Genomic DNA, 19,021 nt, shown 5'->3' with positions numbered 1-19,021 from the left:
GTCACCAGTCATATTAGTAACCTTATAAAAGTGGGTTAAATCTACATTGAAAGGGTCCCCTCATGGGGGCTACCATGTAAGGATCACATGACCAGCCAAATACTGTACTACTCGCTTAATCTCAGTAACTATCCTGTTACTGAACACTTTCATGGATTAAATTAATCATGACTGTCTGTGAATAGTACATTTCTAAAATGGCATCGGTAACTAAAAACTATTGCATTTGAACGAGGCGGACCGCTTTGCCTTTGAGTATACTCTCCTGACCACGAGTGAATGCAAACGCGTTCGTCACATGCCCAATACTGCTGCTTTGTGATACTCTTTTAGTACAGTCAATGGCCGCCGCATGCACCAACGATGCGCACAGATAAGGACCGCGTCTGCAGGTCGTGAAAATCTAGGCCGCACAGACCGTGCTGATGATGAAATTTGCATCACACTATACTGTGCGCGGAGCGATCAGCAACGCGGACAACCAAGGTATACTCAGGCCTTTAGTCCATCATGACATGAAAAAAACACAAGGACCAGGTAAACTTAGTTTTTGTGCATTCCGGATCGGCTCGTGCCTGGTAGACCGCGCTGCCTTTGCTTCTATAATCTTCTGACCACGGGCGAATACGAACATGTTTGACGCATGCCCACTACAACGTCTTTGTGATACTCTTAGTACAGTCAATTTCAGGCACATGCATAAGCGATGGACAGCCGAGGTCCGCGTGCTCAGGTCAAGAAAATCTAGGTGGCCCATGGTCAAGCCACGCGGCTGTGCTGTTGACGCAATTTGCGTCACATATACTATGCGCGGAGCGATCCGCAACGCAGACACCCGAAGTATACTTTAGCCTTTAATGTGCCTAGCAATCACAAACGGTCTACGGTTAGGAAAATCAAATATATTACTTGACGGACAAATTGTGTATTTTTCTTCTTATTAATAATACATGAACTGCTTATTAAAATTGGTGTCTTTCATCATATAGCTGTTGCCACCATTTTACAAAAGCAATAAGCCACTCGAGTCTGTGCGTTAGGCCCAGGTACTTTGTGCATTCCATTCTGTCTCACGCACAGTTGTGTGCACAGCTTTGAAAGTATACCTCACGCTGATGAGCGCGAATGGACGTGTTCGACACGTGCAGTACAAGACGTCAGAGGGCAGCACCGAGTTGTGTCATTTACAGGACAGCCGCTCTGAAGGATAAATAAGAAGAAAAATTGGGGGCCTGGGTAGCTCAGCGAGTAAAGACGCTGACTACCACCCTTGGAGTTCGTAAGTTCGAATCCCAGGGCGTGCTGAGTGACTCCAGCCAGGTCTCCTAAGCAACCAAACTGGCCCGGTTGTTAGGGAGGGTAGAGTCACATGGGGTAACCTCCTCGTGGTCACTATAATGTGGTTCTCGCTCTCGGTGGCAGTGAGTTGTGCCTGGATGCCATGGAGAATGCCGTGAAGCCTCCACACACGTTATGTCTCCGAGGTAACGCGCTCAACAAGCCACATGATAAAATGCACAGATTGACGGTCTCAGACACATAGGCAGCCAGTCCTCCGCCACCCAGATTGAGGCGAGTCACTACGCCACCACGAGGACTTAGAGTGCATTGGGAACTGGGCATTCCAAACTGGGGAGAAAAAGAAGAAAACCTGAGGATCCGTCATTAGAGGAAGCAAGAACAACAACAAATCGATGAAGAAGGGGGGACTGAACTTTCTTGATTTTATAACACTTTTAAAATAATTTGAATTAGACAGTTTATGTGTAATCCAAATTCAATTTGGAATTTTATCCCTAATTACTACTACTCCAAGTTAGGTGGTCTGCCCTTCTTATTGACCTGTAACTATAATATTGCTAAAATCCCTTACAATTTATCTAAGTTCCATAAACAAATGTTACTTGCATGGTCATTAATTTTCAAACACAACTTCTCCCCTCACTGGTGAGACATTTTATATAAAAACAAGTCTTTATTTTTCAAGAAATGGTTCAAGAATTCTCCCAACTACTTTATTCAGAAGGTCTTATTTTAAACTATACAGAGTTTTTAAATTAGTTTTATTTCCCAGTTACTCCTAAAGAATTCTCCATTGTTATGATTCAATTCCTAAAGGAGCTCTTATGCTTCTACGGGAGACTGTTAAATCGCCAATTTTTTTACCTATCTCTTTAGATCCACTCCAAACCCCAGTTGGGAAACTGTGCTTTTTATCACATCCTTCTTCATGTAACTTTAGAGTTAGGTCTCTTTTCCAAAAGGAGCTTGTAACAATTCCATATGTGGTGTCATACTGGGAAAACTTTGTAAACAATGTTGATTGGAAAAAAGTATGGACATTGCCTCTTAAATATATAACTAACAAAGTAAGGGAAGTATCGTTTAGATTATTACATAGATTTTACCCAGACAAAGTATATTTAAGATATTTAAATTAGACATAGATACAAATTGCCCTTTTTGTGGTGCCCCTAATGAAACTGCTCTACATATCTTTTGGGACTGTCCTTATACTCAGTTATTTTGGATAGATTTTTGTAAGTTTATTAACCAGAACTTACTCTTGGGTTTCTCAATGTTGTTTAAGGATTTGTTGTTTGGTTTCTATAGCATCAACAAAGCAAAAAAGAATGAGTATTATCTTATTCATTTATTATTACTACAAGCCAAATTTCACGTTCATCGTTGTAAATTCAGTCATCAAAAACCCTTATTTTAAAAAAGAAATCGAGCAATACATCCAAACTATTCCACCTTCAAAGAACTCCAAAGCCCTTAAGATAATAAACCTGTGCTACCTCTCTAAATTATTTTGTTAAACTTTGGTATGTAATACATTATATCTGTATATTTGGTGCGTCTTGCTTATATTTGTATGTACTACTTTTATTAAGTTTGTACATCTGTATTTGTTATTTATGTTTTTCCTGGGCAATAAAAAAAAAAAAAAATGATGGAGAAGGATATGTTCTTCGACTACTGCTTGACAGGACAGCCCAACTGTGTGTATTGCCACCTAGTGGACTCTTCAATCTCAACAGTCAACCTTGCGCATGTGCGTTTGTCCGTGCACAGTCCGTGCGAACACTCCTGATGACGAAAATGATGTCACGCTGACCGTCGCGGAACGCGGACAGGCGAAGTATACTGTGGGCTTACCAGTGGGAAGCATGGTGGCTCAGAACGCCCCTTACCCATGATTAAATCACTCTAACGCACAGTATCTCATGGCTTATTTATTTATTTTTTTTTTTAATAAAGAAAAAGTCTATTCAACATGTAATAAGCTGTACGTAAGCATCAATTTAAGATCAAGTTTGCATGAAGATGTCTATAAGCCAGAGATACTTTTATACTGAGATATGTTTAATACTGTAGTTGGATAACTGTTCAAAATCATGTAACCTCCAGTTATTGCAATCCCCTATGGTATGCATTTGTCCAAGTAACATTAGTGTAACATTTTATGCCATATTTTGAAGAATCACAGAGGCGCCATATTCTTGTTTCAGGGAAACTGCTGGCATTTGTCTCTTTGACTTGGCTTTCATTCCTCTGTTTATAACACTTTGTGCTCTGCCACCATGAAAATATGGCAAATACTACTTTCATCACAAGACCGGTGATGGATGCTTTCTGATTTGGCTTTAGAAGTTTAAGAAATATATTGTACAGGGGGCCTGGGTAGTTCAGTGAGTAAAGACGCTGACTACCACACCTGGAGTCGCAAGTTCGAATCCAGGGCATGCTGAGTGACTCCAGACAGGTCTCCTAAGCAACCAAATTTCTTACTGCCCACACATTTGGAGGAGACAATAGAAGAGTCTACAGAAAGTCCACAGTATGACCGCTACTGGGTGAGATGGACAGTACATGGCTCAATGACGTGATGCTAATTTTTTAGTCCGGATCTACTAAGTTATTTAAAAGTACATTCAAAATGCAATTCACACAAGACAATTACTTGAATACATGGCTGCTATGATGAAAAAGTGTAGGGCTTCTACAGTGGTGTAACCCCTTTGGAAAAAAATAAAAGTCTCATTAAAAGTGGAAATTCTTAAAAAAGAAATGGTAGATTCGCATGGGTAGTTTGGAATAAACTTTTATTATTATTCCTTAAATGAAAATAAATCTATTTTAATAAGATTTGAAAAACCTTTGTCCACCAAATTAAAGTCAGGTGGTGTAACCAATATGCAGGTAGGACCCTTTTAGCCTTGTGCGATCCCGTGTCCACATGTGTGGATGTTGTGTTTTAGCTTTGCTAAATGTAATGCAAAATTTAAGGGTTAAACTTCTGGCGCACCGAGTCACATGACACAACAGCATGGCGTTGATTTCCGTGAAGCGCTTCTACGGGCCTCTGGTGAGAAACTTCTTTCCGTTTTTTGATTGAAACCTGTTTGGATGTAAAGAGTAGCATCTGTACTATCGTATGATATGCTGCTTAAAATAATCCAATCATTTTTCTCGCGTCAGCTCGCTGATAAACAAGATGTCCACCTATGTGGAAAACGGGACCTAATTCCCTCAAAAGTTGAAAAAATGTGTTAGTTATTTTAAATAATTTTCAACATTAAAAAATCTGTGGGTCATTTCACTTCATTTTAATATAAACTTTGTTAATTTTTTTTGTTATCACTATACAATACAGGTCTATTCATTAATATTAGTAAATGCATTCCTCTATTTACTGTGCATTGATACTTAATTTGAATATATCCTCTGTGTGGATCTCATTTGATTTCAGTGTTGTGTAAGCACATACAGAATGTTTGGCTGCTGGTGGGTTACCCTCTCCTGGCCCTCATACGCTATCTAGGGTGTCTGCTCTCCTGGCTGCTGGTTTTCACCATCCGCATGGCCAAGATGAGCAGCAAGACCTTACACAGCATCCTGCTCATGTCCTCTGAACACATACAGATCAGCCCAGCCTCAGAGGTGAATCATAAGATATTCATGTCTTACAGTGCATCCGGAAAGTATTCACAGCGCTTCACTTTTTCCACATTTTGTTATGTTACAGCATTATTCCAAAATGGATTAAATTCATTATTTTCCTCAAAATTCTACAAACAATACCCCATAATGACAATGTGAAAGAAGTTTGTTTGAAATCTTTGCAAATGTATTAAAAAGAAAAAAGAAAAGAAAAAAAAATCACATGTACATAGGTATTCACAGCCTTTGCTCAATACTTTGTTGAAGCACTTTTGGCACCAATTACAACCTCAAGTCTTTTTGTGTATGATGCTACAAGCTTGGCACACCTATCTTTGGGCAGTTTCTCCCATTCTTCTTTGCAGGACCTCTCAAGCTCCATCAGGTTGGATGGGGAGCGTCGGTGCACAGCCATTTTCAGATCTCTCCAGAGATGTTCAATCGGGTTCAAGTCTGGGCTCTGGCTGGGCCACTCAAGGACATTCACAGAGTTGTCCCGGAGCCACTCCTTTGTTATCTTGGCTGTGTGCTTAGGGTCGTTGTCCTGTTGGAAGATTAACCCTCGCCCCAGTCTGAGGTCCAGAGCGCTCTGGAGCAGGTTTTCATCAAGGATGTCTCTGTACATTGCTGCATTCATCTTTCCCACGATCTTGACTAGTCTCCCAGTTCCTGCCACTGAAAAACATCCCCACAGCATGATGCTGCCACCACCATGCTTCACTGTAGGGATGGTATTGGCCAGGTGATGAGCGGTGCCTGGTTTCCTCCAGACATGACGGTTGCCATTCAGGCCAAAGAGTTCAATTTTTGTTTCTCATGGTCAGAGAGTCCTTCAGGTGCCTTTTGGCAAACTGTCATGTGCCTTTTACTGAGGAGTGGCTTCCGTCTGGCCACTCTACCATACAGGCCTGATTGGTGGAGTGCTGCAGAGATGGTTGGTCTTCTGGAAGGTTCTCCTCTCTCCACAGAGAAATGCTGGAGCTCTGTCAGAGTGACCATCGGGTTCTTGGTCACCTCCCTGACTAAGACCCTACTCCCCCGATCGCTCAGTTTGGCCATGCGGCCAGCTCTAGGAAGAGTCCTGGTGGTTCCAAACTTCTTCCATTTACGGATGATGGAGGCCACTGTGCTCACTGGGACCTTCAATGCTGCAGAAATTTTTCTGTACCCTTCCCCAGATCTGTTCCTCGATACAGTCCTGTCTCGGAGGTCTACAGACAATTCCTTGGACTTCATGGCTTGGTTTGTGCTCTGACATGCATTGTTAACTGTGGGACCTTATATAGACAGGTGTGTGCCTTTCCAAATCATGTCCAATCAACTGAATTTACCACAGGTTGACTCCAATCAAGTTGTAGAAACATCTCAAGGATGATCAGTGGAAACAGGATGCAGCTGAGCTCAATTTTGAGTGTCATGGCAAAGGCTGTGAATACTTATGTACATGTGATTTTTTTTGTTTTTTATTTTTAATAAATGTGTAAAGATTTCAAACAAACTTCTTTCACGTTGTCATTATGGGGTATTGTTTGTAGAATTTTGAGGAAAATAATGAATTTAATCCATTTTGGAATAAGGCTGTAACATAACAAAATGTGGAAAAAGTGAAGCGCTGTGAATACTTTCCAGATGCACTGTATATTTGCAAATTCAAATCCACTTGAAAGGAATTATAAGAATTTGTTTTTAATTTTTAGGCTCAGGAGCAGGAATGCCAGTGTGACAAGGAAGAGGGTGGGGCCGGGCCGTGAGGACACACAACACCGACCCTGAATCAGACTAATCAGCTGGGAGGATAAAGATGAGCCGGAGGTGCAAGTTCGAGAGAGAGAGAGACACACACGGCCGCGCTGCATGTGTGTCTGTGTCCTTATGTTTTATGTTGTTTTAAGTTAATTTATATCATTAAAGTTTATGTTGACTTGCCCATCCTTGAACGGTTACAGCCAGGTTATTCTTTACTGCTACCATGCAGTAAACCTCTACTACTATAAATACACGGTGGACGGGATCAATGTTTTTGCTGTCAGTATCCTCAACATCAAACCTACAAACACACAGAAGATCATAGCCAGTTTAATGTCTCAATTTAGGCTCATCACATGAACGAAAGATTGTGAATTTTTTTACTTTGTTGTCTTATAGAGTAAAAAAAATGCTCTTTTTTTAGTATACTCCTTTGCATGAAAATATTCATAATGTCTAATGCATGCTATTGTCATTATGATAAAAGGAATAGTTCACCCAAAAATGAACATTTTGTCATCATTTACTCACCCTCATGTTGTTCCAAACACATTCCCAGACTTTCTTTTTTCTGTGGAACACAAAAGGAGATTTTAGGCAGTATGACAGCTTCAGTCACCATTCACTTTCATTGCAGGTGGAAAAAATTGCAATGAAAGTGAATGGTGACTAAAACGAACATTCTGCCTAACATCTCCTTTTGTGTTCCACTTCAGAAAGAAATTCATATGGGTTTAGAACAGCAAAAGGGTGTTTAAATGATGACAGAATTTACCTTTTTTTGTGTGTGTATTATCCCTTTAAAGCTTTGTGAGGCAAGCCATCTTTCATGAATTTCCTTAAATAGAATTCCTGTAGATCTCTTACCATTAGCTGGTGATTGTTATGTGGACAAAACAAACCAGTTTGCCAACTCTGAAGTCAAGTTTGCCACAGCAGTCAGCTCCATCATTCCACTGTCATATTACATTGGCATGGGCATTGCAAGGTGAGTGATCATGCCAGCACTGCACCAAAAGGTTATGGATATCACTGAAATGGACATACTGTAAATGCAGTACTGTACTGTTCTCAGTATTTCCACTCAGAGTAACTTTGCAGTTGGGGCAGTGGTGAACGCAATGTTCGGCTCCATTACGGAGTTGAGCTTTTACATCACAGCCTTGCTCCGAGGTCATCACCAGGGAAATAAGTGTCTGCATGAGATAGTGAATGCGGCTCTTACTGGAACACTGCTGGGCTGCATCATCTTTATACCAGTAGGTGATCTGTTACCCATAAGCCATTTAATAGATGACATTTCATAGTGAACCGTACACAACCATTATATTTTTTCCCTTTCTCAGGGGATCTGTATGATAATTAGAGGGCTCAGGTACAGAGAGCAGAGGTTTAACAGCCACTCAACAGGGGTCAGCTCCTCTTTGCTCTTCATATCAATAGGGGGTAAGATGTTATTAACTGTGAGGTGGCACACCCTGCTTGTTAATTTGCCTCTGTCACTCATCATTGTTTTCTCTCTTATTCTGTATTAAAGAGATAGTTGAGCCAAAAATGAAAATTCTCTCATCATTTACTCACCCTCATGCCATTCCAGATGTGTATGACTTTCTTTCTTCTGCAGAACACAAAGATTTTTAGAAGAATATTTCAGCTCTGTAGGTCCATACAATGCAAGTAAATGGGTGCCAAAAATGTTATGCTCCAAAATCCACATTAAGGCAGCATAAAATAATCCATATAATTCCAGTGGTTAAATCCATGTTTTCAGACACAAAATGATAGGTGTGGGTGAGAAACAGATCAATATTCAAGTCATTTTTTGGTAATAAATTCTCCCTGCCCAGTAGGGGGCGGTATGAACAAAGAATGTGAATCATCTTAGAAGGAATAAAATTTTTTTTATTGTGATCTGTTTTGAACCTTTTTTATGTCAGTATTTCATAGGTGTGACCCTTTTAGCCATGGTCCCAGAAATACCAAAAATTGTCAGTTTGCTCTGCAGAACAAAATCAGTTTGAGGTCAGTTGTTCTTCAAATCCATAATTAACAAATTACAGAATAAAACTTAAGAGTTGGATCTAATTAGTAGTGTTTTTGTTCCTCTTTTAACTTGATGCACTTGGTCCTTGTTCCTCTTTGCTAAGTCTGTGTGTAATGTCTCATTCAAGTCTACACTAAAGCCACTGTGGCTATCTAGCCAGAAACACAGATGCCTACATTTTGACATTTTCTCACAGTTTGGAGGTTGGATGCTGCATTGCCGTGCAGGTGTGCATGATTCAGATCCCCATCCTGATTTTATTCAACGTCTTTTATGTGAGTCATCTTAATTCATCATCTTTTTCTTGCATGCATACTACAAATACTGTCATTAACTATTGGTTCAGAATCATCAACAACTGTATAGTCCTAATTCTGGGTGTTTTGTTTTACACATTTGAAACATCTATATATCTTATTTAGCTTAAACTGAATATATTTCACTTGTGGTATATTGCTGGGTGATGTGTAAATGAGGATCATTATTGTGCTTAATTCTAATCTTTCTGTAACAGGAAGTTAGGTTTGTTCTCATCTTCAGTGACCTGCACCTGTGGGCCAGCATCTTTAGCGTCATCCTCGTTAATTACATTTTAATGGATGGAAAGTAGGATTACTTTCAAGGTAAGAGCTGTATAATAACCCTGTGTGATTTTGTATAAACTTGATTTCTATGTTTATTTTGTCCAGACTCTTACAGAAATAAAACTGTTGTTGGGTTAAAATCAAGATTACAAATGCCCTTTGTTATTGTATACCCATAATTTTGCTTAAACAGTGTTTTTCACTACCACAGTCATTCTCTACTTCCTTTTTTAGAACCTTGTTGTTTCCATTGAAGCTTGCAAAGTGGTAAAATCCCCTTCCCTTGTTTGTACGTATTCATAGGTATTGCTCTGATGGTGGTGTATCTCATTTTACTTGCACTGTATTTTTTCGCCCCATCTCCCGCTGGCTGCTGAGTGGAAAATACACTGCAGCTCACTGCATTCAGTGTATGATTTTACCATATGAAGCATTATAAAACATTTCAGATTATTGTCCGTATGTTTTAGGCTATTCTATTAATATTTTATTCTTTGTATCATCTTTAACTTTCTTTTTCTGTTCTGTTACACAAGGAGTGAACCTGACTGAACACTTTACTGTCTATTTGTAGTTACAAAAGACTGGTTGTGACAATGGACGAAATTATGAATTTATGCTTTTGTTGAAAATGAGGAGCACAAATGAAATTGTATTTTTGACTGTACAGAAATAATAGTTAAAACTGTATTTTATTATGGTTTAAAAAAATAAGAAATATTTAATTGTCCTGTTATGTACTTTGCAAAAGAATGTGCTGAGATACAGTGTTCTCAATTCATACTTGGGAATTAGTATGTTGGTTCAGTCCCTAACTCATGCTACTTGTACTGTATTTTTAATCATTCAAACTGTAGGAAGGTACCATAAAGATGTCATTATCTGAAGGCATTTTCACAGGGAATAATTTGCGATTACAAGTACTTGTATCTGTTACATTGACCTGTTGTACACAACTATTTTAACAAGACATTGTAATTTATGCAAAAAAAAAAAAAAAAGATAAAGTGGGGAACCATTTATTTTGTAATGTTATCGGTATTATAGTTGATGGCAACCATCCAACATCTTTCCTACTGTTATGAAACTGCTCAGAACAATATGACTGTCTTTTGTCTATATCTAACGTTAAGGCAAAACATAAATTAATTCTTGTGTTTAGATTTTTTTTTCTGGGGGGTGGTGGATAGAGTTTAACAATAAAGCCTACTTTCAGTTTTCATATAAGATATAGAAATGTAAAGTAAATTTAGGTTATATGTCCTAAAAGAGACACTTCATCTTCAACCTCTCATTTTCTGTCTCTCTATCTCTTTATCATATGTGAGAGGAAGAGAATAACATGAGGTTAATAGTAAAACCTACAGCAGTGACCCTTCTATCACATCATTACAAATCCTTTGTTTCATATTAGATTTATTAGTTGGAAGATTTTAATCATATATGTTTTGTTGAATAATCTGAAAATGAAAAAAAAAAAAATCCATATGCACAACTTTTACCTTTTATTATTTCTTCCAAAGGTTAAAGCTGATCATTGTTTATAAAATGTTTTACAGGTTAGTTGTAATGTTTATGGTATCATTAGATTTGTCCAACTACCTCTGAAAGGTAGCAAAGTTACCTTTATAACTCACTGTGTAGAATATATCGGATTTCCAGGGTGCCAAAATATGCACTGTCACTATTTCATTCTATAAATAGTGTTATAGAATAGTGCTTTTAAGACAGCATCATCCAATTCAGGCAATAGCATAAGACAACACAAATGAACAATCCGACAACATCGAATACAAATAGTGTTTGGCATAGTGGGACTAAAGCTCTGACAATTCCACAAGTTTATCCTACACTTTCAAAAAAAGAGGTACAGTTTAAGGTACAAAGCCATCACTAGGGTGGTACCATTGTTTTGGGTATATATTTGAATCCTTAAGGGATAGTTCACCCAAAAAAATCATTTACTCACCCTCATGCCATCCCTGATTTGCATCACTTTCTTTCTTCTGCAGAACACAAACAAAGATATTAGAAAAATATCTCAGCTCTGTAGGTCCATACAATGCAAGTGAATGTTGGACAGAACTTTGAAGCTCCAAAAAGCATATAAAGGCAGCATAAAATCAGTTATATAAAGGCAGTCATAATCCATACGACTCCAGTAGTTAAATATACTGTATATCTTCAGAAGCAATATGACAGGTCTGGATAAGAAAGTACTTTTTCTTTTTTTACTATAAATTCTCCACCCTGACCAGTAGGTAGCGATATGCATGAAGAATGCAATTTGCCAAAAACAAAAGAAGAATGTGAAAGTGGAGCTTGATAGTAAAAAAGGACTTAAATATTGATCTGTTTCTCACCCACACCTATAATATTGCTTCTGAAGACATGGATTTAAGGGGCCTTTATATGCTTTTTGGAGCTTCAAAATTCTGCCCACCACTCACTTGCATTTTATGGACCTACAGAGCTGAAATATTCTTCTAAAAATGTTTGTTTGTGTTCTGCAGAAGAAAGAATGTCACACACATCTGGGATGCATGAGAGTGAGTAAATGATGAGAGAATTTTCATTTTTGGGTGAACTTTTTCTTTAAGGAGACAAAAAGGTATGTTTATTTTGTTTTTCCCAGAGGAACTAAACACATAAATGTACCTTGGAAGGTACACAATAGGTCCTTAAGCTACAATTGTGTGCCCAAATCAACAACATTTTAATTACAGGTCCAAAAAAGATCTTCTTGAGTGTACCACCATAGTGACCTTTTTTACTGAAAGCATACAAGAAAATGTCAGAACCACTGTAGCAAGTCTATGAACCTATAAAAAACGCTTTCCATTTAGTCTTCAGATTGTGAAATTCTGTGCGAAACTGAGGGTTGACTGCTGCGTAGATGATCGGGTTAGTGAGAGATGTCATGCAGACCAAAGACACAGTTAACATTTCCACCTCTTGAAAAACCTCCACCTGAAACATTAAAAACATAGGTGCCACGAAATTAGTAGCTATAGGTCTTATACAAGACATAGTATTGTAGTATTGTCAGTGAATAGTGATGTAGCCTAAAGCTGGGCTTGTAACCAAAAAGTTTATTTGTAAAGTAAAAGAAAATGTAAATTTAAAGACATTTTTTTTTTTTTTTTTTTTTGTCAATGATACCCTAAAACTCACTGTTAAAGTGCTGTTGTGGTAAAATAAGTGATTCAAGACCACCGTCAAAATCAGTGGGATCCAAAATACAAGGAAGGTTAAAATGATGTATCCAGAGCGCTTGGCCAGTTTACTCTCCTTCTTTGCATTCCCTCTTTCCCTTTGAGCAAGGGACGGCATTATACAGACGGCACCCACCACTTCCTCCTGTGGAGCTGTAGCGGTCTTAGCTTCTTCATTTGATGCTGGAGACGTTTCTGCAGTATCCTTAGTGGTATTTGACTCTACCACACCACCGTCTCCATTAGTTGATGTAGGAGAAGTTTCAGCAGCACTGTCTTGGTGGCTGTTTGGCTCCGAACCATCTTCTCCATTTGTTGATGTTGGCGAAGTTTCTACAGCACTTTCTTGGTGGTCATTTGGCTTTGAACCACCTTCTCCATTTGTTGAGGATGGGGAAGTTTCTGGAGCAGTACCTTGGAAAGCACTTGCCTCCACTGCACCACCTTCTCCATTGGTTGGTAATAAGGTTTCTGGAGAAGTATCTTGGTGGGTGTTTGGCTCCGCAGCACCTTCTAGATCTATAACTTGAGATGCTTCATTGATAAATTCATTTTTAAAAGTTACTTTAGTTTCTTTGGATATTTCAGACACAATGCCTGGTATATTAACATGTAAGGAATTGGTGTTGGTTTTTCTGACATGCTCATTCATTTCGTTTGGCTTTGAATAGTCATCTGTATCTACTATCTGTGCCTTTTCTGGATCGCTTGACTTTGTTTCCTCTTTGTGCGTACTTGTATCTTCTTTCTTCTTGTCAGGTGGTGGAAAAGACCCCTTGTCAAATATTTTCCTGCTGTGCGCTCTCACTAGAAGGAATATCCGCGCGTAAAATCCAATTATGACCACCAAACACACGCACCAGACGGGAGTCAAAATATAAAATCCAAACGTGTCGTACGAGTCTAAAGTGTCCATGCGTAGACCTCTGCATCTGATGTACACCGGCGAGTCTTTCGCGAAAATCACGCACAGTACGGATATGGAGATCGGAACCACCCAGGTCAAGGGAATCCACATCGTGATCCGTTTTCGTCGCTCGGCTGTTTTAAACGGATGCGCGATGGCTTGGTACCTCTCCGCGCTGATGCACGCCAACGTGAGTAACTGTACGCAACAGATGAGAGAAAAGGACGCAATCTGTGCGCTACAGAACAGAAGCCCGAGGTCTCGTGAGTCTCGTGCGCTCAAAACGATGCTGAGGAGAAACGGGCAATCAATAGCGCATCTCAGGATGTCAATAATAGCCAGATTCACCAGGAGCGCGTTGTTGGATGTCTGGAGCGACTTCTGATGGTGCACAGCCCATGTCACGAACAAATTAGCGAGAATTCCTATGTGCAAAGTTACAAGCAAAACTAGACAATTGGCAGCCAAGAATGCAACTTCTATAGTGTTATGCCATGTGTCGTTGACTTGTCCTCGAACATTGGTGAAATTACTTTTCATCTCCAATCAAGTATGGGTGAAATAGGTTAATTCCATGACTTTTTAAATTCCATTTCGATCTGAAAAATATTTAAAAGTTCCTATTTTCATTTCACACTGTTGCTTGTATCTTGCTTTTTGAGAGTCGATTGTAATAAAGCCTTAATATTAACCCTAACAGAAATCACCATGGCTGTCAGGTTGTTTGCTTTTTTCAATTAACACCATGCAGGGCATTTGGTCACATGGGATTTTTTTGTTTTAACAGGCAATTTGCTGGTTTCTAGATGTTATATCTAGGCAGAGCGATGCCAATTACAGCACAATCCAAGGGGGTGATTGAATTATTTTCCCTTCTAGTATTTCTGCTATTGAGGTTTTAACTTGTATTTATTGTAAAATTGATATGATGTACTGTATTTATACCCATCAGTTTAACTATGGATTAACCCTTCTCTGTTTAGTCTAAGAGGTTCACACATTTGAATGTTTGAGTTTCAAGCAACATTAGGCTATATGCAAAAGTGAGCATTGTTTTGTTTTTTGTTTTTTAATAGAATATACATAATTGGCAAACTTCTTTAATGAAGGCTGTATTTTATGCATAAGACTGTTAATCTTATGTAGAGGAGATTAATTTAGGAAAGGTTTTACTGTCATTATGCAAGACATCTTTTGTAATTCTAAATCTGGGATTAAGATGCTCACTTCTAATCTTGTGACCTTTTTAGTAATTACTTAAAATAAGTCCTATAAATTCCTTATCATGCAGTGTCTTCATTTACATATATATAAAAAAAGTGTAAACATCTACAAAAACATGGAGTTCAGCTTCATTCATAGTTCAGCTTCACAGACGTTAAATCGGAGAACCATAACAGTGCAGTGCAGTGCTGTACATACAATAGTAATAAAATACATGAAAATCCACAGACCTCAGATCAGACTGGAATGACCCTGCTGCTCTTCTGGGATGAGCACATCTTTAGACTGCCTGTGTCATTGTCTCGGGGGATGTATCGACCACAAGACAGGATTTCCAGAGAGGCTTCTCGGAACTGGACAACAATAAACATATTTAAGAGCATAACTGGTAGTAGTAAGTATTTCAATCTTTAGTAGGACTAATGTACTAGTCTATTCTGTAATTTACTGTAACAAACTATAAATACTGTATATTGTGCAACATAGTCTCATGGAGAAACAGGCCAAATAAACAGTACACACCCGTTTGTTAGTCAGGAAGTAGATGATAGGATTGTAGATGGGGCTGGTCTTGGCAAAGTACATAGGCATGGTGGCCACCAGAGGTGGGATGTAAATCTCTGGAGCCACAACTACCACAACTGAGATGGCCGTGTAAGGCAGCCAACAGATAAAGAAGGCTATTATCATGGCCAAGACCATCTGGGCCGCATGATCATTTTCCTCCAGGCTGTTTTTACCTCCCTGAAGCTCAATGCTTTTGTTGATCTGAGAGAGGGAAATGAATGAAAGTTCATGAGTGAAACCTCTTGAATTCACAACATCCCTTTAAATGAATTATGGGGAATCATCTGCATTGAAGTTTAAGAGTTGTCTACAAAGAAGAAAGTAAAGAAGAAAGTAGAGAAGGATGGATGGAAGGAAGGAAGATATCAATAAATCAAGGGAGGGAAGGAAGGAAGATATCAAAGAAGAAAGATAAAAAGGAAGGAAGAAAGGAAGGATGGAAGAAAGGATGGAAGATATCAATAAATCAAAGGAAGGAAGATGTCAAGGAAAAAAGATAAAAAGGAAGGTAGGCATCAAGAAGGGAAGGAAGCAAGGAGAGAAAGGATAAAAGAGAAGGAAGAAAGAAAGATATCAAGAAGGGAAGGAAGGGAAGTAGGAAGGAATGGAACAGACAAAAATAAATTAAGGAAGGAAGGAAATTAAGGGAACAATATAGGATATGAAGAAGGAAAGGAAAGGAAGGAGGATTTCAAGATTCAAGGGAAGGAAGGAGGGAAGGAAGGAATTAGTTATATGAATAGATGCACATATAGTCTTGGTACAGGAGCTAAAACCCCACTAATAAGGTCATTTCTTTATGGCATCAGCATGAACAAATTACTTATGCTGTAATTTGCTCCGCACTAAGAAAAGTGCAGCCTACCTTCTTCATGGAGATAAGGACATTATTGTAACAGAATACAGTGATAGCAGTGGGTAGGATGAAGCAGGAAATGGTGTAGAAGATGAGGTAACTGTAGTTGCTCCAGGACCTCTCCTCCCAGCCTAGAGAGCAGGACGTCTGGACACCCTCTGGCCCATACGAGCTCCAGCCCAGCAGAGGTGGGACGGCCCAGAAGAGGCAATAGAGCCAGACGGATACCAGACCCAAGCAGCTTCTGCGAATGTTCAGCTTGTAGCCTGCCATGGGTTTGCAGACAACATTGTATCGCTCATATGCCAATAGTGTAAGAGTCCACAGAGAAACCAGACCTAGGGAGAAGACATTAATGGTTGTCTAAAAGATGTAAAAAGATGAAGATTTCACATCACCAACATTACAGTAGTTTATAAATAAGTCAATGACTTAATGCACTCTGTTGTCTACAATTTTATTATTTCCATCAATCCATCCATTTTCTAAAGCCAATTATCCTATGTAGGGTCATGGGTAGTGCTGGAGCCTATCAAAGCTGTCCCAGGCCAAAGGTGGGGAAACACCCTGGACAGATAGCCAGTCCATCACAGGGCTATTTTGTTATGTAATTCATGAAACTGTTGATACTAATTAGATAAAAATCCATAGACCCCTGATTAAAAACCCTAACCTTAGAACATAAAACAAATGAAAAGTTAAATAATTACTCACCAAAGTAGTTCACTGCGAAACCCTGAAAAACACAGAATGCATGCCCTAAAAAGAAAGATCCTTCATAATTTGTGATGGTGACAATCGCAGAACCGCATGTGGCAATCATTAGATCTGACACAGCAAGGCTGAGAATGATGATGTTCATTGCATTGAGAAAATGCTTATTTTTAAGCATTACGGCGATCACCAACAAGTTATTAAACACAGAAAGTAATGTGTTTATAAACATGAGGTAAGAAAGTATGCTGTAGCCCACACGTGGAAAAATCGTAGGCTGTATTGTCATGGCCGTATCTGTTGGATTGATGCTCTCCATGGTTGAGTTTGATGTCTGGCAACCCTGAAGTCAGATGGCAGTGTTTTGTTCAGAGTTGGTCAGGCCATCATATTATTTGATTTGAATAATGGGATCAGGAATTGGCTACACCTAATACCTAATATCTTTCTTTATATCAGTAAAACGCTTTGATGTAATTTGAAGCATCTGGTCACCCTTATCCCCTTGATCTCAGTAACAAGCCATTTGTCAAATTACCTTGTGTTGCCTAATGAATCATCTTATTAATAGAATTGAACTCGGAAAAAGGCAATTGGACATACCAGCTAGGATTGGGTGTTATATTTCAGCTCTCACTATCAATAGCACATAACAAACCATTACAAAACAATAACGCAGAGACAAATCATTATTCTGATAGAATTTGAAATAAATTTCACAATTACACTTCAAAAAAGGATTAACACAAAATAAAAATACATGACAAGAATTATTAAAGGCGTATGTATAAAAAAGAAAAAATCCAGCGAAGTCAAATTCGCACATTCTATTCACCATAAGTAGACAGAAATCTATTGTGCGTTCTCAAATTTCATTAAAGCATGATACAGCCAATAATAGTATCTTTACAGCATGATAAAATTGTTCATTTAAATACAGTGTTCACTGTAGTGAAATGAAAATGATAAAAGTCAAAAAATATGTATTATTTACCATGCAGGAAGTAGTGCCTTTAAGGGATGGTTCACCCAAAAAGGAAAACTCTCTCATCATTTACTCACCCTCATGCCATCCCAGAGGTGTATGACTTTTTTTCTTCTGCTGAACACAAATCTTTAGAAGAATATTTCAGCTATGTAGGTCCATACTGCATTGTAGTTAAATCTATGTCTTCAGAAGTGACGCTATGTGGGTGAAAAACAGATTAATATTTAAGTCCTTTTCACTATAAATTCTTCTCCCTGCCCAGTATGTGGTGATATCTGAAGCTTCTGAAGACATGGATTTAACCACTGGAGTTGTATGGATTACTTTCATGCTGCCTTTATGTGCTTTGTGGAGCTGCAAAGGTGTGGTCACCATTCACTTGCATTTTATGAACCAACAGAGCTGAAATATTCTTCTAAATATCTTTGTGTTCAGCAGAAGACAGAAGTCATACACATCTGGGATGCATGAGGGTGAATAAATGATAAGAGAATTTTCAGTTTTGGATGAACTATCCCTTTAAAGGCCATTATGTAAAATAAGAAAGTAGCACAATATGCTCCTTCACTTTAACAGTTACATGACCTGTACATGACTGTACAGCAACTACATTCTGCTATACCACACAATGTCTACCTTTGATAAAAACATACATTATTGTCATATATTGTAAAAAACAGTAAGGCTTTTAAAACATTGAACACTGAAATTGTTGAAATCCTTTCAAGATATATATATTTAGTACCTGCCAGTCTTCCTGAGTTTCCCCTTTGGTTCTAATAGATGTTTCTCTTCAGTATCAAACTAAAATCTGATCCAGTTGTCCCAGAAATCAGAAACCTGTGCTTCTATTTCTGGAAAGGTCAAATGTCAGCTCAAAGGTGACTTCATTTTTTTGCTCTTCAACAGGTAAAGTACTCAAGAAAAGCAGTCTGGCATGTGTGACTTCAAGTGTTCACTCCCTTCTTCTTTCAATAAAGATAATAGAGGTGGATGTATGAAGGCCAATGATGACAATAAAACTACAGTACTTCAACTTAAAAAATAAAGACTATAAATAATCTCACCTAAACTATATGAGGCACATTATCTTAAAACAGCAAAAAAAAATAAAAAAAATAATTAAATACTCTCATGTCCATGTATAGTCAGTTAATCCCCAACTGTTTAACATGGTATCAAGAGAACTTCAAATATAAAAATAAAACATTGACCGTTTAATACCATAC

The 19,021-nt window shown here is 38.5% G+C and overlaps 3 protein-coding genes across 3 annotated transcripts; 1 reads left to right on the top strand and 2 right to left on the bottom strand.

Annotated features, from left to right (window-relative positions):
* Positions 1 to 425: 425 nt before the first annotated feature.
* cax2 (cation/H+ exchanger protein 2) lies at positions 426 to 9,705 on the top strand. Its single transcript, XM_051692177.1, is given in 11 exon segments — positions 426 to 486; positions 4,757 to 4,988; positions 6,894 to 6,976; positions 7,552 to 7,681; positions 7,769 to 7,952; positions 8,040 to 8,161; positions 8,579 to 8,679; positions 8,682 to 8,715; positions 8,934 to 9,012; positions 9,252 to 9,360; positions 9,625 to 9,705. Coding segments are annotated over 11 exon segments (1,209 nt in total). The 3' UTR covers positions 9,699 to 9,705.
* Positions 9,706 to 10,815: 1,110 nt separating this feature from the next.
* parietopsin lies at positions 10,816 to 17,124 on the bottom strand. Its single transcript, XM_051692542.1, has 5 exons — positions 16,805 to 17,124; positions 16,100 to 16,428; positions 15,190 to 15,435; positions 14,898 to 15,020; positions 10,816 to 12,291 (listed from the first exon to the last, which is right to left on the bottom strand). Exons 1-4 carry the CDS (start codon positions 17,121 to 17,123, stop codon positions 14,904 to 14,906), a joined length of 1,011 nt encoding a protein of 336 aa, XP_051548502.1. The 5' UTR covers position 17,124; the 3' UTR covers positions 10,816 to 12,291; positions 14,898 to 14,903.
* On the bottom strand, positions 12,300 to 14,890 carry LOC127437548 (uncharacterized). Its single transcript, XM_051692541.1, has one exon. The coding sequence runs from the start codon at positions 13,981 to 13,983 to the stop codon at positions 12,367 to 12,369; it is 1,617 nt and encodes a 538-aa protein (XP_051548501.1). The 5' UTR covers positions 13,984 to 14,890; the 3' UTR covers positions 12,300 to 12,366.
* Positions 17,125 to 19,021: the final 1,897 nt, after the last annotated feature.

Source organism: Myxocyprinus asiaticus, chromosome 48 (assembly GCF_019703515.2).
Source record: "Myxocyprinus asiaticus isolate MX2 ecotype Aquarium Trade chromosome 48, UBuf_Myxa_2, whole genome shotgun sequence".
Lineage (NCBI taxonomy): Eukaryota > Metazoa > Chordata > Actinopteri > Cypriniformes > Catostomidae > Myxocyprinus > Myxocyprinus asiaticus.
The sequence above is the reverse complement of the archived record's forward strand: the minus strand, read 5'-3'. Positions and strand labels throughout refer to the sequence as shown.

Coding starts and splice junctions, on each gene's coding strand:
- parietopsin (XM_051692542.1), bottom strand. CDS start 17,123: ATGGAGAGCATCAATCCAACAGATACGGCCATGACAATACAGCCTACG. Junction 16,429..16,804: donor TTTCGCAGTGAACTACTTTG/GTGAGTAATTAT, acceptor TCTTCTCCCTAG/GTCTGGTTTCTCTGTGGACT. Junction 15,021..15,189: donor ACTTCCTGACTAACAAACGG/GTGTGTACTGTT, acceptor ATTGTTGTCCAG/TTCCGAGAAGCCTCTCTGGA.
- LOC127437548 (XM_051692541.1), bottom strand. CDS start 13,983: ATGAAAAGTAATTTCACCAATGTTCGAGGACAAGTCAACGACACATGG.